The sequence below is a fragment of the Columba livia genome, chromosome 4 (genome assembly GCF_036013475.1).
Source record: "Columba livia isolate bColLiv1 breed racing homer chromosome 4, bColLiv1.pat.W.v2, whole genome shotgun sequence".
NCBI lineage: Eukaryota > Metazoa > Chordata > Aves > Columbiformes > Columbidae > Columba > Columba livia.
In genome coordinates this window covers 18,560,280-18,587,148 of record NC_088605.1, presented here as the reverse complement: position 1 = coordinate 18,587,148, position 26,869 = coordinate 18,560,280, and the positions used below count along the sequence as shown (strand labels likewise).

Below are 26,869 nucleotides of genomic sequence, written 5' to 3'. Positions count from 1 at the left end.
GTGAATTCTAGCTGGACTTTCTCTTCAGAATTTGTTGGCATGTCCATATGTTTATAGAAGTGAATCAAATAATCTACATATTTTATTTTCCTCTACTTTTTATTCATGTTCCTCAAAGTCACACACTTGTGACACTACTTTTGGTACAGACAACATGATTTTACACACTGTTTAGGACTGGCCTCACATTCTGTTAATTCTGAAGTAGCAACTTGACCTATTCATATTTCTAACAAATTATACACAAAGCCATACCATAATTTGTATACAAAGCTACCATAACTATTCTCATCAGCCTTCATTCTAATCTGTTTGAATTTTCAGACTTTTTAAATGTCTTTTTCTTGTAAAAGCTTGATGATATGCAAATGTACAAACCCACACTGATTTCTTTGGAGACATGTAAGACTTTGGTATATTCATCCTGTGACTATGAGATAAAAAGTCTTTGTTTAGGAAGTCAAACAGTCCAATACACTCATTCATTCTTCATGAGCCTTGACAACAATTCCAGGTACATTGCCATCCTCACAGATAAAATGGATCGGCTTATTACAGGCTTGGCATGTTTGCCTTGCACGAGCCATCTCTCTGACCTCCCACTGCCAGTGTCCATCTCAGTGGCAGAGGACAGACCTCTTCAGTTTTGGAATACCCAGCCGAGATAGTCTTCTCAGCTATCTGATACTACTGAAGAGTTTTAAAAAATATATTTTCTAAGGATCGTTGATGTAGTGCCTTTCACAGCAATGGCATGTGATTCTTCAAATTTGCTAATGTAATGCTACCTATGAAAAGAAACCTTTTGGAAACAGCTAAAAATTCTTAGGACTTGTGTATCCTTTCCCCACCCCCTCTCGTTAGTCCAATTTTCTCCTGTGATTTTTGGAAAAGGAAAGGTTACTCTGTACCTATGAGAATGAAGTCTTTGACATATTGACAAGAAAGTTTATTGGCAGCCACAAACCACTACTGTTTCTCTTTACTGAGAAATATTTATTATCACTAACATCTAACCACCCCTGTTGCTTTAACCAATTGGGGTAGAATACATGTGCACCCCAGACAATTGCTATAGAGCAAGCAGGCTTGTTTTAATTACCATTAACATTAAAATTCTTTCTGCCCATATCAGAATCACTGTCATCTCTCTTATCACTGTAATCTGACAGGAGGTAAACCCTTTCTCTCCCTTTGGTTCAGCTATTTAATCATCCAGTGAGGCCTCATCCCAATATAGCTATAACCCCAAGAGTGCTCATTACAATGTGAAATTCCTCTGGCATGGTGAAGGAGCTCTCTGAAATTCCCACCCACAAACACTTGCTCTCGCTTGTGTTGCTCAATGTTCTTGCTGCAGTTAAATAATTGTTGAAGGTGTCAAACTCCGTTCCTGTCACCTGCCCTGCCCACAAGCACTGTGACATAATGTGTATGAACACAGATGTTCTCCTTCTAATCCAGGCAGCCTGAATACAACCTGGAGTCAGTTATTAACCTGCACTGTCCCACCAAAGTGTCCAGAGCCAAATAAACCAAAAGAATTCCAGGGCAGTGCTGCCCCACTATTCCTATTTCTTTTTTTTTTTTTTTTTTAATCCTCATTTATAATATAAAGATTCACTATGCATGAACAGGAAAGACCTATAGATGTTTTATATATCAAGTAGGATGACCTTTTTGAGGCGATAAAAAGCAATGAGAGCAATTCTCCCTATACTTGTGGGGTATTTTCAAATTATTCCCACAGACTTTCTAGAGTGGCTGGCACTGCTTGAACCTTCACTATGGTTAAGTTAAATTAAGTTTCGCCAGTTTGTTTTCTCTTGGCAAAAGCAGAACCCAAAATTTTACTTTATATTAAAGTTTACAGGAAGATTTTGATTGCTGGTATTATCCAATTGCCATTTTTTTTGCCTATAAATACTCAAAAAAATGTTGAAAGGGTCTTAATAAAAAGATGTTAATGGAGCTCAAGTTAATGCAACAGCAAAACCTTAGAGAGCATTGTATAATTGAGGTAAATATATAGTTGATATATTTTTGCTTCCAATCTTTTTCTGTTCCAGCTTTCAATTTACAGAAAGAAAATGAAATTTTCCTTTCCCTTCACAAATCCTTTCTTTCATCTGCCAAAACCGGTTATCATAAAATACTGTCAAAAACTGCTTCTGCTGAGAAAAACCAAACCAAACCAAACACTGCTTTTTCTCTGGAGCATCTCATTATAATATTCCTTAATAAGTCAGCAGTCACCCACACATTCATCTAGGACTGGATTCTTGCCCTGTTTTTCAGTATTAGTTACTTATAGCTGCAATTTCTAGCAGCCATAAGTTTTCAGCAGACATCACTAGTTTATCCCGGCTTCATGTTTGACATTAGAAAATTTCTTTCTTCAAGAACCATGCAAAACTGTGGAGTTATCAGTGAAGGTTCTTGAAATAGCTGTGCTAATCAACTAATGCAACAAAATAGTTCTGGAAAGATTCTTAAAAAAAACCCATAGAAATGTCATGTCAGTTTTGATTGCTTCATCTGGAATATTTCTGAGCCATTTCTCACTCTATAGTGATGCCTCTAGTCTTTCCAACTGCTATTTCATTATCAAGTGAAGAATTATACTGTTTTCAATAAATTTACACAAAGTTCAGTTCCATCCCAAAATTCAAATTTGATCAAGCGATATTAAGAGACAGCTTGCATACATGCTGTTATTGCAGCTATGTTCATGTACACCTAGTTAAAAGATGTTCCCTTGTAGCTCCTATAAATATTCCTCAAAATGTCTAGAGCTGTGTAGCATCACACAGCACTTACATGATTCATCAGCTTGTGACTCTCCAGAGTTTTTAACTGACATGATTTAGATCACTCATAAAAGCAATTATTTAACCATCAATAGGAAATTAACAACTTTTTATACAGAAACCCAGCTTTATTTTTGGATGTAACTGATTACAGCTGAAATCTGAGAATATGACATAATGGAAGCCTGCTTTCTTTAGGCAGTCGCCATTTGCATGCACTGTTACTGTTGCAGTAGAAAGTTGCCTTTCTTAACTTGAGCCACATTTTCAGGAGGAGTGCATGTCCCCAGTTACTTCTGTAGTAACATGTAACAGCTCAGACCAGAGGAATTCCATAATTTCTCCACATTTGTCTTGTTGTTGATACTCCCACTAGTAGAAAGGTCTGTTTTATTTTATTTATTGCCTGTTTCACTACTTGTTTCCAGTTGCTCTCCATCCCCTGCGAGGGCGAATTATCATGGACTCCACACAATCCAACGTGAATTCAAGCAAAGCCAATTTATTACAGAAACAAGCCTCCTTATATATGCAGTTATTTCCTGATCACACATCCACACTCCAACTATGCATTAATTGATTGGATATTGTCTATGTTCATGAACTGTCCATGCGCCTGAGTCTCACTGCTGATATGTCTGTTTTCAGATGGCCTTGACATTTCTTTGGGCCTGGCTAGTTCAACAACAAATCCTCATCTAATAGAAACCCATCCACACATTAATTTCAAGAAAATCCCTCAAATCTCCCACATCCCCAGGTCCTGAGGTCGCTCAGTTTCCATAACTTCTAGATACCAGTCCCGCATAGGTGCTCGCTAAAAAACATGCATTAATGTCAGAAACAGGCTGTTCATTTGAACACGCTGAAGGGTTCAGCCTTTCACTCATCACCCATAGTTAATGTACTCCCAGAGTGCTCTTTGGCTCCCTTTTTTCATTTTGACTAAAATATTTAGTGATTTAATGTATTCTGGGAAAGGAAGGATGCTGTGCTGCCTGGATTGGAATCCTTTCCACACATGATACTTTTCTCATGTTACTTACAACATTGCCAGTTTTTATCCAGTATTGCATGTAATTAATTTTCTACAGTCCTGGGGTTTGTAGGTGTGGAATTCACTACTATCTGTTTCCTTTTCTCAAAGTCAGATCAAATGACTCATGGAAGAGAAAGCAGTAAATCAAGTGTATTGCTTCATAATAATGATGTCAATTACTTTTATAAATCACGTATTATGTATATAAGAGGTATAGTATAATTTGTTTGGAAAAATTCAACAGTGCCTTGAACTTTACTAGTCTACAGCTTAAGTTTATTTTAAACTTACTATAAAATTCTAGTATAATTATTAGCACCATAAAGAACATCTGGTCCATGCATATTTCTGTTACAGAAGAAAATTGCTGTGGAGTTGATTAAGGTTTGAAGTAAGGAAATAAATACAGTGTGATCTGAACTCCATAACATCTTCTGAACCATTTTTAGAAATAATAATTCCTTCGAGAGTTAAACCTCAAGTGAGCTGCTTTACATCATGGCAAATAAGATACAGTTTTCAGCTGCACATACACAAATCCTTAAGATTTCAGCAATGGTTCTACCTCTTCATATGCTCTTGAGTAGTGTCATCAAATTTGTGCTTTCGTATGTATCCCATCTCTTCAAAGCTCCTCCATATTCTTGTCACTCCTGAAGACCTTATTCAAATGGTAATGATAATATGGGGGCATATCCAGCGACTCTCTCCCACTGCATGTGTACAGTTGCTCCATGTCTAGGCAGTATGCACTCCTATTTACTATCACATCATGGCATAATTTTCCCAGATGCTTGTCTCAGCTGCTGTGTCTGCTTCCCCATTCACACTGCCTTTGGACTGATGAATTTCTGAGATGAGGCAGCTTTGAACTGGCTCTCTAAGCAGTGTGATAGAGAATGTCGTGAGCGCTAGCATTTAAGCTGGAGGATCGAGGATTTTGTAGCTGAACTTTACATGGGCTGGCAGTTCCTCTGAAGGTTTATATCAAGAAAACTTGAACTTAAATTGCTTCAACAATGCTCTCAAGTTTTAGCTGTTTGGAGTTATACTACATGATGCTGTATTCTAGTGCTGCTGGGCATAGTCTTGATTTTCTCTTTGCACTGAAAAGGAGTGATATAGATGTGTTCCATCAGGGAAGATGGATGGTTTTCTGTGGATACACTGCACAGACTCCAATCAGAAACAAACCTCCAGTTTTCAGAGGAATGGACTCAAATTTCTAGAGTACATTAGTTTCTTTTGGAGACAGAATGTAGAAATAGTCGAGTGTGTTATCTTTTAAAAATAGCTATTATTTCTATTCAACAACTAACATTCATGCTTTGCTTGTGCAACTCAAAATTCCCTTCCAGGAGTCACCTGGAATTCCAGACTGAATCTTTAGGGGTGAAAATTTATTTCTTAGCACAGTAATGTAATTTTTTACACCAATGTAAAATTAATATATATTCTCAGAATGGTACATTTGAAAGATATAAGAGAGATTGAAGTATGCTTAAATGAGAAGAAGTTTCTCTGCTAAGTTTCAGAATTTTCAGAAACTCTCTTACTAGATTGAAATTTAGCTCACTTTGGTAGCAGATTGTGATGGGAATACAGCCCTGACCAGAATGCTGTGTCACACCATGGGAGTCAAAGGACCAGCAAGTACTCTTCCAACAGTGCTAGCCTGGTTGAGTTCTAAGTAATGATGAGCCAGAAATGTATCATTAGATATGAATCTGAATGGAAGTGCTCCCCTTTGGCTGCCTCAAAATAATTTGTTAAGGCCCAGGCTTCTCTGCCGCTGTGACCAGAATTCACTTCTGATTGATATTCTGTTTCCAGAGGTGGAATTAATGTGCTTAAAAAACTCCATCCTAGTCTGTGCTGATAGATCTCCGACGTCTCCAGTTGTTATAGGTAAGTATGTGGGTTTCTGTGTAAAAGTTTGCAGAAAGCAAGCTAAACCATAGTTTAAATGTACTAAGGAAATTTCACGTACATGAAAGTTGCAAATTTATGTAACTGGCATTGTGATTGATTCAGTTAGAAGGGAAGCTGACTGATTAAAAAAAAACAAACCAAACCAAACCAAAAACAAACAAACAAACAAAAAACAAAAAAGCCCACAACAAAACATGGCATTCTACCATCCTTTAAAAAATAAATTTCAGAAAAGGGAAACTTGTTCCTTGATCGTTTTGCATAATCAATGGAAAGTCCTGATGTGAATGCACACAGTGAGATCGTGTGTTACATCATGCTTTTTTTTCTTTGGGAAGCAATAAGTTTGCAATTGAAAAGCCAGTTTCATTTCTCAAACTCTGATGTGTACTGTGACTGATGCCAATTTTTTCTTTTTTTTTCTCTTTGACTCTTTCGTACTTTCTGTCTTTGGAGCTTAAATTGTGCTTAATGGTGTTATAGTCAACCTGTGGGAGAGAGCACAGTGTGAGGGAAAAGGAGGGGAGTGAAACAGGGGCCACTTTGGTGTCCTGCTCCTGGCTGGGTGCAGTTATTGTGTGTAATTAGAGTCGCTCCCCTGGTGCAGTCGATGGCTGGTTGTCAAAGGGCTGCCGCGGCTTGCAGTTTGGTTCTGTCCTCAGCAGCAGTCATCTCCGCGGCACCTCACGCTGGAGCTTGCTGAAGAGCAGCTGGGGATGCTGTTTAGGACTCCTGCGTGACCTTGGCGTGGCATAAAAGTCGTGGAGTGCTGGGTAGGTGGCTTTTCTTGGGTGTGGCACCAGAGTATGGCTTTGGTTAGGTCCTAGTCAGTGCTGGTTGTTGCTAGTGGCCCCCGGCTCCTTCAGAGTGGCAGTCTATCAAGAAAAATAACATTGTATAGAAATTTATTGGTCTGCCTGCGTGTATCTGAAGATAGCATAGGGAAATGGTCCCCAAGTGTACAACTGGCTTTAAGTGGCTCAGCTGCTTTTCTGCATTTGAGTGACAGTGGCATTAAGGCAGCACAGAAACCCAACTATTCATCTTTTCTGGGTAGAGCAGCTGTCTTTCAATAGCAGCTAGAGGAATGCAGCTCTCCTCTATGACACTGATGTAAGGCAGGCTAAGATAGGAAGGATAATAGGTTGATGCATAGAGGATTACATTATTTCCTTTACCTAAACAACTGACTAAGGTAAGAGGTAAATATTTATTTGCCATCTAAAGATGTTATATAATTTATATAATTTAAGTAAAATCAAAGTTTTTTTAGTAGCAGATAAAATCTGATTCCTGTTTCTATTTTTACAGCTACATTAATGTTCCAGATAAATAATTAAAACAAACAAACAAAAAAATAGAATAATTTAATTTAACTTAATACTAAGAATCTAAGAGCTATCAATAATGGTTAATGAGATCTTAAAGCTTTTCCCTTTATCCTGAGTCCATCTCCTCCCTTCCCTCCCCATCTTCCTTACCCCCAGTCTACAGATTTAAGTTGTGTATATATCCTTCAGGAAAACTAAAGGTTAAGTTTTTGTTTAGGATGGAAGTATTAGCCCCTGAGAAGAAAACACATGAAGAAAATGAAGATTTGCAACAGTATCATCAGAAGCCTGCAAACTGCAAGAAATTGCTTAGGAATTGCTGCTTGATAAAGCGAATTTTTGCCTGGAAAAGTTTGAGCTCTAAAGGTACTTTTCCTATTGAAATTTTTAGTGTGGGAGAAATTGTTACCTTTCAAAGAATTCTGAATTTTCTTATAGAGTGGTATCACTGAATTTAGCATCAGCCAAGTTACAGGTACAAAAAGTCTCTGCTGTCTTTGGTCTATTGTGCAAAGAGATTAAAAATGGTACAGCCTTGATTGAAGGTGCTTTATCATAATGTGATATAAATAATTGTACTGCATGAGCATTAATTTAGCAGCACATCAAAATACATGGTCTGCACAAAAGGTCTGCAGAAAAAAATAATCCATCGATCAGAAGATAGATTAATAAATATAAAATCGCAGTAATTAATTTTTTTAGTTTATCGAGGCCCAACCCAAAAATCTGTTTTGATGAGTAAAACCTCCTTTGATCACTGTCAGAGTATATTTACATGGAAATTACATGATCAATTCCTTTGTATTTGAGGAAATGGAGAAAGGTAACATCCTGTCACTTTTATACATAATGATGCTATGTACTGTATTTATTAATAAATACTGAAAAAAGTGCTTCTTTTTAAATTGGCAGTTGGCTGTGAAATATCTCACTCATTGAAAGTCTAACTCTTTTATGAATAATAAATTAAATGGCAACCACCCTGAAGTGATAGTTAATCTGCTTCACATTATTTTCCTCAGGAACACAGTTAAGGATTGTATTCAGCACTGATTCCTATTTTAAGCATCATCTTTGTACTTTGCAACATCATGTAAAAAAAAACCAAAACAAAACAAAAACAAAACCCAAAAAGCACTGCCCCAAACAACCCTTTTGTGTTTTGGCAGCATTTTTCATCCCCTTGACTACATTTTATGACAGGAAAAAAGCAGGTCCTCAGTATATGGAATTCATGTTGAACAGAATGAAAAAAAATGCATGACATTGTTTTATCATGAAAAGCTCATTGTTTTATCATGAAAAGCTAAGTCACTATATCCTGACTGATATTTTATTTAAATGTTTACTTTAAGGGATATGCTCCAGTAGCTTAGTTTCAGCATTTAGAAAGAATGAGCTGGTTAAAGACAACGTACTTCTGTTTTTAAGCTGCTGTTATCCCTGTATTATCCAACTAAATACGTGTTTGATATGTCTTTTAATCTAACCATAATCATTTAGTTATTCGTGGTCACTCACTTTTAAAGCTTTAGGCTAATATTTCCAACAAATGTCTGACAATCACTACACATATTATGTCTTGCTAAATACATGTTTGATTTCTGATTACTGTATCTGTATGTACCTATAATTCTCTACATTTTCATTTATTTTTTGTATTGTTACTGGAGCTAATGAAGGGAAAATGAATTTGCTGTAACCTTTTCAATACAGTCATACTTTTGTTCATGGGAATTTTGGATTTTTTTTTTTAAATTGGGTTATTTATCAGCAATCTCAGTAGGCCTTAGGAATTAGCTTTCTAGAAATGAGGTGTGAATCTAATGCAACTTGCACTGAAGCTAATAAATCTGATTCTTCAGTACACTTAAACTGGCCAATCATTTGCACCTCTGGAAAGGGTCTTAAAACAGTAGATGAGTAATGTCTTGGTAAAGTGAATTAGCAGATATATGAAACACTGTAAAATAAGGCTCAATGAAGTTACTGTGGGTTACTCCAACCAAGAAAAAATCAGCATCTGACACATAGGTAACTCAACACGAAGCTATTAATTTTGCTTTATCCAGTACCAAACGATAGAAAGCATATTCCCATAGGAATGCCTTTACAAGACCCCCCAAATATTTATCAGAATCAAGAAGACTGATGTCCTGAGGTACTTTCTTCAGCACTGTTCTGTTGTCTGAGGTGACCCCACTGGCTGAACAGGTTTCCTTGGACTTCAGTACTAGAGCCTACTGACATCTGTAACACATGTTGTATATGGCATATCCCACTGAGTTCTAGATCTGCCACTAGGTAAAGTTTCATACATGTAAACAAGTGGAGCGTTGGCCATGGAGATGCTCTTCCATTCTCTGGAGTCAGTCAGAGGTCTCCTGTAATTTAACCTTCCTCCTAGTACCCATGACAGTGCCATGGGAGCTACAGAACACCTGACTTCTGAGATACTTGGTCAATATCTACTGTTTTCAATTGGCAGGATGAAGGTGGGCTTGCAAATGATATTGTGGTGGCCCATTCCCCCTTAGGTATCTCTTTAGGCAAATCAGATTCTGCATTGGTTGTCTTAAACTACCTTACACTAGTAAAGTGATATAAAAATAGTCATTAGGCACTTGAGGCTTGAAGTTCAATGCTTAAAAAAAAACAACTGAAACATTTTTGTTTTCCATATTTTAGTTTATTTGTATTGTCTCGAAACTGAATTTGTCAACATGTTTTAAATTTATAGAATTAATTATACTTTCAGAGGCAATTTACATTTATGAATTTAGAGCAGGCAAATAAATATTTGATTTACTGCAATGTTCAGATGATTTAACTCTATTTCAGAATGAATAATCTTCGCTCGCATGATAAAATCTTAGGATGTCCTGACGATGGGGATATCTTCCTGCTCTTCCCACTTCAACATCTTTCATAAGAGTGAGAACACTAAAACATAAATACTGGAAAGATAATTTCACTCAACACTTTTCTATGCAGTATTTAAACGGCATGACTTCAATGCAGTAGTGATTGCTCCAAAGGAAGAATAAGAAAATAATAATAAAAAAAAAGCTTATTGTCTTTTAAAGAAAAATAAGTAGTTGTCAACAGGAAACAATTCCACACTAAAGACACTATTTTAGTCAATGCTTAAGGCTCAGTAATTTGACTAATTCCCTCCCACAGTAGTTTCAGAGATCAGATCTCTAGCAACCAGGGCTTGAGGAGCAGGTTCTGACTACTGCCCAGTTTACATCAGTGAGAGCTCCATACTGCAGGGAGCTCTGGGCCCACGGTTAAGGCATGTGTTGAAATACTGGAGGGTTTCACTTTCAAAAATGAGCAGCGCTGAAGTATCTTCTCAATCGGCAACCTACTCTGTTAACCTAGGGCGGTTATGAGTCTTTCCCAATTACTCCATGCCACAAATATATATTCTGCTGCAGATTTTATAAAATGCAAGATGGCAACAAGTTGTCTGTCACAAAGATAAATTTTGGAGGAATTGTACTGTTGGCTTTGCATTACATACTGCTAAAAATAGCATAAATTATCAGCTGTTTATTTATAAACTTTTAAATATTGTTTACATTTCCTCAAACCATGTATTTATGAGTTGAATTATAAATAATTCAGGAATAACTCCAAGCTGTCAATCAATAAGTGTACTTTTTATTGTCAAATAATACATTTGACAGAATATTTAAGGAAAAATAATCCAAGTTATTTGAGAATTAGTTAAGTGTTGTGCTCTCTCTAGAGTGCTTTATATGCTCTTGAGCCTTGGATGACTTAGAAAATTCCTGCTGGAGATTGTCAGTACTGTTTTGTTTATTTATAATCTGGACTTTTTGTGAATAAAAATTTGTCCCTGGTGGTCCAATTGCCTTTTCTTCTCCTATGCAAATATGTTGTGCAGTGCTTTGAAATCCAGTCACATCTCAGATCGCTAAAAGAAATTTTCCTCCCAGTTGTTCAAAATTAACAAGAATCTTTATTAATATTGAACAGGAGTTGTTTGGACTGAAACACTCTTCCAATGTGTCTGTCAGTGTTAATTCTTGTGTGCCTGCTTGTGCCCCTTTCTGACTGAGCAGTGAAATGATGGGGCAAAGACAATCTGAAGCCAAGACACTGATGACAGCTGGGTTACATACAGGGATTAAATTATATGTCTTTTCCAATATCAAAGCTCTCAACTGCCTTAATTAGAAACTTTCATGGCTACTAATTAGGAGACAAGAGTTGCTTCCTAACTTTATACCTGAAGCAAAAGCCTCTTTTTGTTTGCTTATGTGTGGAGTGATTGTTACTGAAATCTACCTGGTCCTAGTCACCCTTCCATATAGGAAGAATATTAAATAAATGGCATAGATAATAATGAGAGAAAAAAACAATAAATAACAGATATCCAGTGTCAAGGATAGCATATACTCCCGAGGTAATTCCCTTGTTCCAGGAGCTGCTCTTCACAGACATCTCTTAAAGGATTGTTGATGTGCTGTTCAGATCTTAACTTGTCCAGTAATTGAATTTGTATGGCCTGTCAGATATGTCATTTTTTATTTTGTGTTATGTTGAACTGCTGCACGTGGTTTTCCTAGGATTTTTCCCCCCCCAGATGCTTTGAACGATATTGGTTTTCTGTTGAATTTATAAATTTGCACCATGAGAGAACTTCATAGACTTTCATATGGGCCCTATGAAAAATTTGTCCTATGTGCCTATAGAGCTGAAGTTCATATGATTTTGCTATTTTGAGTCCAAAAGCCTCTAAGAGAAGAAAAAGGAGACACAGAGAGAGATGGAGGAAGAGAAGGAGAGGTGGGAGAAAGAGAAAGACCAAGGACCATGTCCCTTGTCAGATTCTCTTCTTTGCTCCGCTCTAAATGGTGAATATGTAAATAATTAGACCATATGAAATATTTCCTGAGTGCTCAATAAGCAAGTTTTGTGGCCTATTACTACATGTATTCACCACTGAAGAGATTAACATATCTGAGATTTTCTGCTGTGAAAGCAAACATAGAAATCCATTTTCAAATGGAACATTTCATGGCTTTAAGCAATACAAAAATCCTTATTTTGTAAAAACTACAGGAGATGTTTACTTGGGAATTCAAAATGTACAATGTTTAGCCCATTTTATTTTTTTGAAATATTTATCAAAATGTTTTACAGTTTGGTGATGTTGCTCTTGGTGCACATGTTAATCATAAGATAGCTGCCAAACATAGGAAAAGTTACAAGATTTAAACTTTATTCACTGTATGTCTTTAAATAACTTTTTTTTAAAAATTAGCATTTCTCAGTATTGCTTTATGTATTTCTTTAACTACAATGAGCTATGAATTAGCACCGTTTTCTTATTCAAATCTAATAAGTTGAGGTTTTGTTGTGCCTTATACATTTTGGCTCACTGTGCAAATATTTCATTTTATATTACAAAAATTTCACCTTCTGAACAAATATTGCAAACTTTACATGTAAATGTCTTTTCAAGTCACTGAACTGGGTGGGAAATGTAGATGTATTTGATTTACTTGTAAAAGTGTTGCAAGTAATGAACTTTTTCATTTCAGATTTTTTTTCCCTGAAACCACTATAGGACTCTGTTCTTAGCTAAATAATTTGCTGGATTAGAAGAGAGATGTAGTTGTTCATAATTTCTAGATACGAAAATATTGTTAAAAATGCTAATAAAACACGGTGGAAAGAAAAGAAAAAAATGGTAAGGGAAAATAACTTATATTTAATATTTTTTCGTTTGTTTTCCACAATAGCCTATTCACCCATTATAAGGTCAGATCAAGGAGTTTGTATTAAGAGGCCTGGCAAAAGGGGAGCCTTGTACTTTATTCCCTTCTTGCCAAATGCTAACTCTGAAAGACAAGTCATGCCAATGGAATTAGAGGCTCTTGCTGGTGAATGTAATCTTCTTTTGAATTTGTAGCATGGAGTGATCTAATCTCTCTAAGACTTCCAATACTGTCTTCAGGGTAGCAGTAATAGTTAATGCCACAAATTAACAGGAAGGTGTATTATGCAGGAATGTTTGTTACATTTCAGGTCATTAACAGGGGAATTAGAAAAATATTGATTCTCACAACTTAGAATAATTCTAGAACGATTATTGCAGCATGATTTGTGTTTTGAAAAGGTCTTTTACTGCGTATTCGTGTAGAGTCTTCCTAAATTGGGCAACGTGTGTAGCTAATGAAAATGTGAGGCTCTGACAAGTATGAATAAAATTTACGTAGGATAATTTTTGACTTGAGAAAGCTTAATAGTCAGTCTCCTAAATTCTCTTAGGAAAAAAGCCCCAAACATACACCTTCTGAAGTTTTTAATACCTCTTCAAGTTTTAAAATTAATACTTAAAGGCCACAGACATGAAGAAAGCCTTTGCTACTTTGTATGTACATAGATGAAGGTTTTTACATTCCAAATGTAAAAATAAAATTGCACAGTTCTTGCAGTAACTACTGGTTTACAGTGTGGGGGGAATTCATGCATGTCTCTTCAGAGCCCTTGAAACAGTTAGTAGTGCCTGTAAAAGTATTATCCATACTGAGTTTTTAAAGATGCTTAATACAAACATAGCAAGTTGCAAAGTGCGGATTATGAAAGTCAATTCTCCTTAGACAGAATGTGATTGTGAGAAGAAGGATATTTCATGGGAATTAGATTTCCTCAGGGTTTGACACTCAAAGGATTAAATATGCTCCACAGTTAACCCCTGAGAAACATGGCCCAGAAAAAATGTGAATGCACCACTTTATGGAGTTTCTGCTTTATGCTTCCCTGGCTATACAGTCATTACAAAACAAAGTGTGTTTCTCTTTTTCTCTTGGAAGTTTGTTTCCTTCCTGTCAGAATGGGTTTTCATGGCCTCCTGCAATTGCCATCTTTGTAATCCCGGCATTGCAGTTACCAGGAGGGACATGATGTTGGAAGATGAAGCATTGACTCATGGCAGATTGCTGCCTGAAAACTCTGCATTTGCAGAAGAGTGTGTTCAACTCCCAAGTTTTCCTTGCCCTTTGCTTCTCTTTCTTTTCCTACTGACTGGTGTTAGCACCAAGCAGTTTGCAAAAGCTTCCTAAGAGATAGTGCACCGTTTTAAACTAGCTCTAATTAAGAGCTTTGGACTGGCTCTTTTTTTAACCATTTAGTTTTTGATTAATCAGAGTGAATGTGTGTTTTCTTTTCATATAAAAAGCATGAGGAACATTTGAGCTGAATGGAACCTTTCCAGGGATGTCAGTCTGTATGCTGCATAATTTTTATTTTTCCATAGAGATCATTATCCTACTTACCAATGATCACCTTATTCTTCAATCAGTTTAAAGTGTTAGAAAAAGCAATCCTAGCATCTTCTTGAATTTGGGTGAAGAATAAAAGGAATAGCTGATTAACTGCTCTTTAATCTGCTGGTTATATCAGAAATATAGTTATTTCTCCTTGTTTCTCTAGTAGAATTGCTAGGTGTAATGCAATATAGAAACTGCACACCCTGAACATGAAAGCAAGCTATGAATTTTTGACTTCTCCATATGAAAATCTGATGTATAATTTTGTTTCCCCAGATTTTCCTTCATTGTTATACAAAGGTCAGTGTCCCATTTAAAGTAAAAAAAAAAAAAAAAAAAGGAAAAAGGTTGCTAATTTTTTGAAAATCTGTTGCTTAAAAATCAAGTTTGGAATATAATAAATGTAGATGATCACTACTTCTGGGAAACTAGAATATATCCTTAATGAAATCAATATATACTTCTATGTCTCTGTACTCACAGTATCTTTGATTTCTACAGTGTCTGCCAACTGCTGCTTTTTTATTTCAAGACATTCTATCAATCAAAAACTAATAGGCTGAAGAAGTGTATTAGATTAAGTGGAAGGACTTTTATATTCATGGCATACTTAGAAAATGGAATCAATCTTTAAATATCTTGCCACTTTCCATCTGGGCATTATTCCAGCAATTTAAATGGCTAAATATATTGAGAGTATTCTAGATTAAATGGTATCCATGAATGTCTTTTTATAAATGGTATGGCCCATAAAGAACTGAATTTGTTGTGTTTAATGATATCTGCATTTTGTTTACTGAAGTGTACTGCATATTAGGGCTGTATAACACAACTGTGTTTGTGAGCACCTATCCCTGGATTTCTTTTCTTTTTGGCATGATGAAGCATTATGACTGAATAAGTTTTCACAAAAGATCAAATTAAAAGGAAAACCAACATATCTTAAAAGTGGCAAGTTAGGGTAGAAGAAGGCAAGGAAAACCAGTAAGAAGCAAATAAACCAAAATGATTAGAACAACAAAATTACATGTTGCTTTATTTGCCATTTTTTTCCATTTAATTTATTGGTGCTGTCACCTTTCTTGAATACTTGTTTCCATTGGAGTCTGCAGTGTTGTCCTGGCAGTTCTGGCAGGCGACAGTTCTGACAGGATAGATTTACCCTCCATTCAGCCCAAAAGGGGTAAGTGGGAGGACCTGGTGTTCTTCATTGCTGCAATAATGCCATCCTGCTGGGACTGCCCTGCTGTTACTTCGAGTAGCATTAACTTCTTGGCAAGGAGATGTGTTCTCAATTGTTCTTTAATTTTCTTATCCATCCTTTTTGTGTGCAAGAGACTAAGAAAATTTTGTAAGGAGCTGGAGTTCTTCACTGAGCCATCTAAATGTTTAGTGGGCATAATGACTGTATTAGTCATATGTGGCAACACTGCAACTGAATTTTGCGAATAACTTAAACCAAATGCCAACAAACCTGTACTGTGCAGCAAAGCAGAAGGCATAATTGGTTTCACATATGTCACAGAAAATGGTGCTGGAAATATTGAACTACTTAAGCACTTTTTGTACTGTTCTCCATAACCATCCATCTTTGAAGCCAACCTGATTTCTCTGTTATAACAGGCTGGGAAAAGGAAAATTATAATAGATGGACAAATTGTTAAAGTTTAATACTTATAATACTAAAAATAATTTTGTAATATGTAATTTCATTTGTGATATCTTTGGCCCTGTGATTGCAAAAACAAGACACTTGTCTGAGTTGGGGTCATCATTCCCAACAGCAGAGAAAATATGTTTCTGACAATACAAAACTCAAAGTCTAGGGCAACAGAAATGTGAAGCTGGTTTTATTTCCTAGTTCTGGCCTGCGGAGATGCATAGGTTAAGACTGTCTTGAATGTAACAGCCTGAGTGACTAACAGCAAGAGTACACTGTATTTAAACCTCTGTCAATTCACATCATCAGATTACTCTGAATATGACTAACATCACTTCATCTGACTTCCTTGTTATACCTCGCGTGTATATGTATTTAAAGCCATAAAAATAGTAGAGGTTTTGAGTGTAGCATCTGTCAGTTGAGCTGTTACAAATATCTCCTTGTTTATCTTTGCACAAATCCGTGTTTATCTTTGCACATGTTTGTGTTTATCTTAGTTGGTTGAGAGGTAAATTTTTTTAACTTAAGACCCTTCAGTTGACAAGAGCTACCTTCCCAAGCTGTGATAGTTTGACTGCTTTGACTAAATCCCTTAGTTCAGATCACTTCTGATGGAACTGAGTTGAAAAATGACCAATGAGATAAAAACTTACATGGAGGAGGGGAAACATCACAGTACGTCCTTACAATATCTTAAAACTGATCCTTGTATTTCTGAATCTCAGTATTCTCTTCTGTGAGAAAAATGTCTGTAAACAGACATTATTCCATCTCCCTCTGGTTTTGAATTATACAGGGGTACAATAACATACTGCAGCTATCAGTTTCTTAGCTGTTGATTTTGCCCGAAACCAAAAAGCCTCTGCTTTTTAGTAAACAAAGTGGAAATTCTCAGGCATTTAAAAGATTACAGAAATGCTGGTAAGGAAGACTACAGTGCAATTCCTTAGTTGTTAATGGAACGATTTAGAAAGTAGTGAACAGAAAAGAGGTCCATATGGTTAATTTATACTGGAGAACTGGATTATCTTCTGCCACAGAGTTCCTATGCGATTTTAGAGAAGTCAGTTAAGACAAACTAGGGATTTACACTGTGTATTTATTTTTTTCTGAGTGAATCCTTGGGGTTTGATTTGCAGAATATTGAGCACTTGCGGCATTACTAACTTGGCTTTGAAAATATATGAAAGGCTGTGTGTTAAGCACTGTGAAAAGGAGCTTCCATGAGTTTCCTACCAAGTGCCCAAACTAGTCACTACCTTTGATCTCAATCTTACTGTGCCTCTGTTCTGCAAACAGTAGGTGAAATAATACCCTCTCATCTCACAGGGGTGTTGTGAATATAAATATAGTAAAGTTTGTGAAGCATGTCAGTAGTGATGAACATTACAGAAAATTATATTTTCAGTTCAGATTTTCAATAAGGTTTGGTAAGTAAATTATGGGCACATAAAATGTGGAAAGAGTGAAGTTTTGAATTTGGTAAGTAAGTAATATTCATGAAGTAAACTAATCAAAAGAAATTCCTGTTCAAACTATAGCACACAATTGTATCTTTAAAATGTTGCACCACAATGTATATGTAGAAAGGGGTTGAACTAATGCTATTAGTATTCATGGTCACAGTACTTTTCTTTTGATCTACACCTTCTATGTAAATAACGTATATAGCAAACTTTCCGAGTGTGAAGGATTTATAACATAAAACTCACATTTTGGCTTGTAGTTCTGCTTAAAAGTTGGGGTGATGTGATTGATCAAAGGATCAGGCCCTAAGATGCAAAGTGTGAAAGGTGTGAGGGGTAGAGAAGGATGCAGACCTTCGGTTGTATAATGTTAAACCTTGGCTTACTGAAATGAATGAGAATCTTGCCATAGTTTCATCATAGCAGGAATTTCATCCAATTTTCTTTATAAAAATAAATTTATGCTGAATAAGATAAATCTTTTTGCAGGAAAACAAAATATCACTCTTCTCTTGGCTTTGTAAAGTTACATTTTAATGTATGCCATATTTGTTTGAAATGGAATTTTGAGGAAAAAGAGCTCCTTATTTTATTTTTGCTAAAAATGGTTAGTGTCTCATTTTTAGTGAGGTTCTAATATCTAACTTGTTTAACTGATATCTCCTTTTAAACACGTTATTTATTTCATTTTATGTGAAGCAAATTATGAAATCTCCAAATCTTAGGAAAAGAACAGGAAGCTTTTGAATTTTCATTACCAAAATCACAGAAATGATAATAATAAAAAATATAATTCAGTTAAGCTACAATTGATTCTATACTAAAAACTAATCAGTATTCTATAATTGAAGAGATATTTTTAGACCAATGTACCAGCTGGTATCACAGATGGTACAGATGGCATAAGGCTTTTTAATGGGATAAAGATAATGTGTTAGCACAAAGAGAGTCGAGTATATGAACATGTGATGGTTCTTTCCCATTATAAACTGTCTAATTGTTGTAATTTTAATTGATACACAATTGATACATTTGTATTCCACAAATCTGCGTAAATACTAAGATCAGTACTTTGCAGTTGGTGACATTAGTATAACCTTACTTTGTCCTGGAGAATCTCATTTGCTGTGGTAAGCGACATCTCATTAAACCTTGTAGTTTAAAAGAAATAATTGTAAGGCAAGCTTGATATTATTTAAATGGTCTACCTGACATTTTTAAAGGGAATTAATAGATAAATTTATGGAATAAGATGAATCTGTCAGAAAGGTTTTATTCTCATGAACTGTCGTATTGGTGTAAATATAGAAAAAAAGTACGATCGTTTTACGAAAGTACGAATTAGTTCTACTTATTTTCTCTGAAGATCCATAGTGTCATTGGATATTTCTTGACTGTAGTAGAGGGGCCTCACTGGATAACATCGGTTTCCTGGACTTAATTTATTTTCTTACATCTGATATCCTATGAAGTAGTGTTTAATTCAAAAGATTCTTACGTGTACCCCATTCAGAATTTTATTTTGTCACTTGTCTATTTTGCGCACATTGCACAAGACATAGGAACTATCTACAGTGTATCCTATAGGCCAGATAACTACAGTGGTGCTTTCAGCCAGGAAGCTGGCAAGACATTGCTGGATTAGGTTTTTTCCTGGTGTCTGAAATAAGCCTATCTGCCACTGACGAAAGTTGCCAGTGGGCACTTTGCTGAATATCTAGCCAATTGCATCCGGATTCCATATTCTTCAGTATCCAAAAGTGCTATATTAATTAGAAATGGATTGTTGTATCTTTTCAGGTTAGACAAATCCTCCAAAAGTATCTAAGGTTTTGTTTGACACATCTATATTGCTGAGCATATTTAATAGAATTTTATACCCAAACACTCATAACTCCATTATTTACAGCCATTTCCAGATCATACAGAAATGTGGCTAAAGATGTTGAGATTTGCTTAGTGATGGAAACCTTGTTCTAGAATTAATTTCACACAGATCCCGAGCCTGGTGATTGTTAGGGCATGTTAAAACAAAGTTAGCAAAAACTATTCTGTTGGGATAACAAGTTGCTGCATTCAGTCACCAATCCAGAAGGAAAACTGTATAGCTTAATGCCCCAAAGGAAAACTTGTGAAGGAAGACAACACCTCAGGACAGGGAAAACCCTGCTGGTTTCCTGATCATGAGCTGCAACATTCCTCTGAATGGCCGTGACTGGAGGCATATCAAAAATATTCCTTTCTCACAAGTTCTTAAAAGTTGCAATGGAAAAGGAGAATTTTCTTGCTTTTTTTCGTCTAGAGTGATGTATTTTATTTTCATAGAATCATGGAATGGTTTGGGCTGGAAGGGACCTCACAGATCATTTAGTTCCAACCCCTCAGCCATGGGCAGGGACACCTTCCACTAGACCAGGTTGCCCAAATCTCCATACAACCTGGTCTTGAACACTTCCAGGGATGGTGCATCCACAACTTCTCTGGGCAACCTGTTTCAGTCTCTCACCTTCTTGATGGTTAAGAATTTCTTCCTTATACCTAATCTAAATGTACCTTCTTTAAGTTACAAACATTACCCCATGTCCTAATCACTACAAGCCCTTGTAAAACATCTCCAACTTTCTTGTAGGTCCCCTTTATGTACTAGAAGGCTGCTATAAGTTCTCCCTGGAGCCTCTTCCAGGTTGAACAACTGCAACTCTCTCAGCCTGTCCTCCTAGGAGAGGTGTTCCAGCCCTCTGATCATCATCCTGGCCCTCCTCTGGACCCTCTCCAACAGGTCCATTTCTTTCCTATACTGAGGGCTCCAGAGCTGGACGCAGAACTCCAGATGGGATCTCATGACAGGGGAGCAGAGGGGAAGAATGCCGGCCATGCTTTTTTTGATACAGCCCAGGATACGGTTGTCTTTCTGGGCTGCAATTGTGCATTGCCGGCTCATGTTGAGCTTCTCATCAACCAAGACCCCCAAGTCCTTCTCATTCTTCACCCAGCTTGTATTTGTGCTTGAGATTGTCCCAACTCATGTGCAGGACATTGCACTTGGCCTTGTTGAACTTAATGAGGTTCATACAGGCTCACCTCTCAAGCCTGTCAAGGTCCCTTTGGCTTGCATCCCTTCCCTCCAGCAACCACGCCACATAGCTCGGTGTTGTCTGCAAACTTGTTGAGTGTCCGCTTAGTCGCAAGTCCATGTCAATGATGTAGATGTTAAACAGCAAAGGTCCAAATACCGACCCCTGACGTGTCCTGGACTGGACATAGAACTGATGGTTACCCTTGTTAATGCCATTGTTATTTTATCATTGGATGTAAATGTATATAAAAACAGTATCTAAACTCTGTCCTGGATCCTGGCTCAGAGATATTTTAGTTTATGCACTGAAGTAAACCCTTGTACATTAGACAGAGGAGATTATGCCTACTTGGGAATGCCAAACCATCAGTTCTCTATCTAGAGGTTGACAGAATCCAATAAATAAGCTGATAAATCACCAGATGTAAAAAGTATGTCCTACGGAAGGCAGTCGAGCATGTGAATTGTACAACAGGCATCCAGATTTCTTGTACACTTAGGCAATGTAAATGATGTTTACAAAAATTTTAGGATACCAACTCTTTATTGAAAATAACGTTCCAGTCAAATGCAGCTTGTGAGTCTATTCTGTTTCCTCTCATTTTTGAGAAATACTTTATTCATATTTGAACATATTCTGAAATGAAATACGATCAAAAATACTAAGTTGCAAGGATTGCTATTATTGTTCTGTGTACAGGGTGAGGGATAAAAACTTACTTTCATTTGTATTTCAGAAATGTGTTTATACCTCTTGGAAATAGCCTCTTAGGAAGTTACCTTTAAGAATGTATTGTGAAACAAAGTCTGGTTTTGCTACCTTGTCTTTTTCCACAATTAGTTTTTAATGACCTTGGCAAATACAGGTTTTAACGGGAATTACCCATTAAAACACCATTCTCTAATGGATTCCAGTGGGTTCACCCACACAGGATATATTTCTATAATAGCAGTGCTTCTGATTTCTTTTTTAGGAGCCAGATCCTGCTGACTCTGCTTTTTCTATAGTGACTGAAGTGCTTTGACATAGACCAAAACTGCACTGACACTTGTTTCAGTAAGAAACTTAAAATGGAGTCTGAAGTTCTTGCTTTTTTTGTGAATTAAAATCTGGTTCCCATGGTTCTTGTATTATTAAAAATAGGGTTATGTTTAATGTATTAGGAAATAAACCAACACTACCATTTGCAAATCAGGCAAGGAGGAATTTGGGATAAGAGTAAATATAACATACAATTATTTTGTCCCTTTCTACTTTTTTTAGTCTATTTTATTTCTCTGCTCAGGAGCTACAGGTTATGATCTCATCTTTGAAGAGTTCAGAAGAGCCTTCAGTATCATAAAGCCCATTAATCCATTTTTGATCAGAGTTTTGAAAGGCCAGCTACTTTATATTCCAGTCTTGTAAGTTTTTAATAGTAATGATAATAATGATCTTTAGCTTATTAAATTATTCAGAATAAGTTATAATAAACTTTCTGGTTTTCTAAAACTGGTCTTATATAAATTATTTCAACTTGTGTGAATCTCCTTCACAATTATGAGAGGTACTACAATTCAGTGAGAGGTTGATTTTTAAACAGCAGTTAAATTCTTGTGGGTTTTTTTCATATAAACATATATCTTGCTTCTTCTCCACACAACATCCATACTGACTGTTAAAAGTGCTCTACAGTTGTACTTCCTCTAGCTGTCTGATTTTGATTGCATTATATACAGTTTACACCAGGACTGGAGATTCTGAAGATTTGGGAACTGCAGATAAAATTGATTCAAGTCTTTGTCCTCCGAGCCACTGGTCTACACAACACGCTTGCATACAGTTGCTGAAGGAGTCGTCTATACAGTTGCTGAAGGAGTCATCTTCTGCATGAGATCTCAAACTGAGTTGTTAACTTTTTGTTTACAGTAACCAATATGGTACCATAGTCCTGTTTCTAAGTGGAATACGTATACGAGATTTCCAGGCTGAATTCCAAACTTCATTTTTGCTTCCTGCTTCCTCATAGTTTTTAGGTTTGATCATCTTCAACTTGAATTTAGCTAGAAATAAGTTTGAAAACTTCCTGAATTTCAATGTAACAGGGACATGTATAAGTGTGTTTCAGCTGCCCATACAACAACTTGAAGGTAACTGTAGAGTGTAGCATCTGTTGTTAGAGCAGAAGGTCTGATTGTTAGCTGCCTTCCACTGCGTTATGCTCTCCTGGAGAGGTGCACATGAAATGATTTATTCTTTTTGGTTAATGTCATTTATAGAAATTTCCTTAACATTTCTTGGAGAAATGCAGATAACTTTGTTCTTGCCTTGAAATTGCTGTGCATTGCATCTTGAGCTCAGGTTTTGTTACCTTTCACTTTTTGTAGTAAGCTTCTGCAAATTGAGTAAAAAATCTGCCAAATGAGAAATAATGCTTAAAACCCTATTTATGCCAGAAATAGATTAAATCACTAAGGAAAAGGCTGTGCAGAAATGGACCTTCTGCATTTCATAGAGATTGAATCCATCAGCTTTCTAAACACCTAACAATGCCATATGGGATCCTCTAGGTGAGGGGGTTTTAAATTTTTTTTAGTTATCTTAATTTCATCCTCACTGTTCTCAGGTTTCTGGTAACAAGCTGGCTATCTTTATTTTTCTTTAATTTAATAAATGCTGTCATTTTAGGCAGTTTCTAGTCTTTTTTTTTTCCAAGTAAAAAAATTGTAATCAAAATACTATATTTATTTATAATTATTCTATATAAGACAGTCATTACTAGAGGAGAAAAATGACCACTTACATGGGTAAGATAATGAGAAATTTCCTCAAATCATATTTTAGTATCATTATCATGTATTGTTTTAGTTAATGAAGTGTCAAAAGCATGTAATAAAGCAGTCATATTTGAATTAATTGCCTAAGTTAACAATATTAGATTGATATATTTTGAAAATGTTCAATGATTCCACCTCATTATTTTTCTGTTGTATAATGCAAATATTCTTTCAAATATGCTATAACTTTTGCTCTGAGGACTGGTTTACAAAGCAGTAGTTGGTTTTAAACTACGAAAATATGTTGAAAAGTGACAACTTAGATTTCTGAAGCTGTAATAAGTAATTGTGTGGGGGTTTTGTTGGTTGGTTGTGTTTGTTTCTTTGTTTGGCTTTTTATTTCTTTTTCTACAAGTATATGTTCTGATGTACGTAAGATAAAATATTCACTGAATATTAGTTACCCTGAGATGTAATCTAAGGACAGAATTACTTTTTTCACTCAATCATCTCAGAAGCAACATAATTTCAGATGAATGTGGGTCAAACCACAAAGATATATGTATATATATTAATTATTTATCTGTGTGATTGTCACCGTACAGACACTGCAGGAATCCAGGTGTTTTTCTGGACAGTGAAGTACCGTGTATGCAGAGATACCACAGCTGAGCTAACTCTGCAGTGGGAAATATTATGCAAGTGCTAGTGCAGGACCATCACTGGGTTAATTAGTCAACGAAGCAAAGCTAACTGTAGCAGGCATTCTGCCACACAGGCAGAGCCGTGCTGCTTCTGGGACACAGCTACTGCCTATACACAACGCTATTTTGGGGAGTTGTGAACTCTTCACCACTGATTCAGAGCTAGCTGCATGCATCTAGCTCCCTCCTGGAGCACAGAGGGAAGAAGGCTGCTTTGAACAACAGAAAAACTTAAAAGAGAGATCAATGTCATGGAGTTTCTTTCACTTATGGGCTGGGTCTCCTGGAGGGATACACAGAGTCAGGTTCATCACTGCCGAGATCTGCCTCAGTGGCAGGTCTGCCAGGCTGCCGCTTGCTCAGTGAGTGTAAGCAAGCCATTTTCTTTCCTGTTGTCTCTAAAAGAGGGTAGCTCCCTACAGCTTTGGAAGGAAGACGCCACAACTGTCCAAGGAAATCTTCGTATTTTCATGTAATTATCATTACTAAGACATTAGTAGCAATTTTGCTAGTGCCTATGAGTAAAGATCTGCAAACAGCAAGCTATTAGTTGTGATAGTTATTCCAAAACTACTGGAAAGGCACAGTTTGAGATTGAGAGAACTGCTTAATGCACCCCAAAGGGAAATGTTTTGTTCAGATTTGAACTGCTTGGTACAAAAGATAGAGTTTAAAAAAGAGCTTTAAATAGAGTAACTTGGCTTTGTTTCTTTACAGTGAGAAAAGTTGACTGAGGTCAACATAGAGCCACAAAATCTTTCAGCTGAACCAAATCATAATTTTTTGGTGAAAAAGTTCTGGATAACGTTTTGTTTCCAGCTATGTGAGTCAGTTTCTCTACTAGAGAAAAATGCTCTTAGAAGTTGTTTTGTAGCAGTTGTAATGAGTAGGTGGTAAGAGTACCAAAACTATGGTTGTTAGGGTAAGTCACACTCAGAAGATATCATAAAAAAATATTTCTCCCTTGTAGTGAAGTCTATCATGATATTTATGCCTTCCTCAATGAATTAGATACATATTGCTTTTTTCCATACGTTTATTTACTGAGTTGTTGTTAATTTATCATCTTCTGAAATGTCCTAACATGACTTCCAGCTGGTCGAAGACTTTAGGAAGAAATTCATGGATGCAAATTGTGATTAATAACTTATTTACTCTGCTTTTCTTTCTACAGCAGCACTGCCACAGCGCATATATTCAAAGTGCCATGAAATCAGCAAGTAGTAGTATACACAGTATATAGAGGTTATTCACTTGGAAAAAAATCACTCTGCAAACTGAAAATGCAATAAGAAACATTCTGGTTGTGCCTTTTGGCCAACACAGTTCCCCAGTAATGACAAAATGTCCTGCCATCTCAAATTATACATGTTATTTGCATCAGGCTCCCTATCTGTCTTGATTGATGTCAGTAAGTGGTGTACTCTGTGTCCCCAATGTCATAATCTCCCACAGAAAATAACCTGTTTATCTCTTACCAACAGCTCTAGGATGATAAATGGAGGTATTTATGGAAAACTTCTGCATGCCAGTTCTGAGCAAAGATGGACTGGTCACCTCTTTGGTAAAGGAGAGTCTTTTCAACTGTGAAATGCAATAAGAATTGGCCCCTCTGAAATATTCCACTTCAGGAATATCAACTTTTTCTCACTGTTTGAAGCTGAGTCATTGTGAGTTTACTGGACAAGGAAAGAATACACTGATGTTTTAGGAGGCAGTCTTATTTAACCATTCTTTGTTATTCATAATAAGTTCCAGCTTGCATTGCTTATGAAATGACTGATTAAAGAATCAATCAGATGTTACACCAGGTTGTGCCCTTTCAGACCACTTCATAGACTAATGTAATCTTACTCTGAGACATCAGATTCTTTATTATAAACATATTGTATACCTTGGCATTGTATTAGTGAGAATCTTCTGCTGTGTGGTTTCAGTAAAGGATAAAGACAAAAGTAGGCATGGGTAATAAACGAAAGATGTGCTGTATGCTTTAAAGTAAAAGGAGACACCATTCTTGCTATCAAAAGGAAAAGAAGTCTAAATATTTCATATAATTCCAGTTTCATCATATGAAGGAGAAGAAAAAGAGGTTTTTTTTCCTGTTTCTGGAAGCATCAGCAAGTATTCAGGTTAAGCCACGCTGGGTGGGGGAGTGCTCGGACTGTGCTTAATGAATACAGCCATACAGCCTTTTTTTTTTTTTCAATCAAGGGAAATGGGAAGAAACCACAATGGACAGGGGTGACTGCACTTTGTTGGTTTCTTCTTCTATGCCATTTTGCAATCCCATTGGCATGAAAAGGATTTGGCTTCTGTGATTGATTTTAGTGATAATAAAATGAAAATAATTTTATTTTCTTTGAAACATTTTTAGTTGGGAGTCTTAAGACTTGAGGGGTTTGAACTTGGCTTGTTTAGCAGCTGAAACTGAAAGTAAATAATAAAATATTTGTCTTTTATTTCATAGCCTTGGATTTTTTATATAAATTACTGTGGAAAAATGACACAAGGAAAATGTCTACTAGAGAACTTCTCTACTTTAGAACTAAAGTTATGTAATGCCTACAAAAATTCTATGTTTAGATTGATACAACGAGACAGGTCAAGCAATTTTCAAAGGCTTAGTATTCTTCAGTTTATCAATAATAGATACCAAACATTCTGTTCTTCAGAACCAGAAGCTTTATTTTAATTCCTTTTATCTAGCTGGAGAAAGGTTAAAGGAACAGATTAAGGTATTAAGATTTGCAAGAATTATGAGATTCTCTAAAGCAA

At 36.2% G+C, this 26,869-nt stretch overlaps 1 protein-coding gene across 4 annotated transcripts in view; it reads left to right on the top strand.

Moving 5' to 3' along the window:
- KCNIP4 (potassium voltage-gated channel interacting protein 4) overlaps positions 1–26,869 on the top strand; it is a 418,880-nt gene that overhangs the window by 37,773 nt on the left and 354,238 nt on the right. The window contains exons 1-2 of one of the 4 annotated variants that reach the window (XM_065060642.1): positions 6,307–6,554; positions 7,330–7,478. The exons of 2 other annotated variants lie outside the window; for them this stretch is intronic. In XM_065060642.1, the coding sequence (XP_064916714.1) occupies positions 7,331–7,478 (148 nt within the window). In that variant the 5' untranslated portion in view covers positions 6,307–6,554; position 7,330. Of the gene's footprint in view, positions 1–6,306; positions 6,555–6,810; positions 6,977–7,329; positions 7,479–26,869 lie in introns of those variants that run through there. One more of the 4 variants, XM_065060641.1, reaches the window with a different exon arrangement.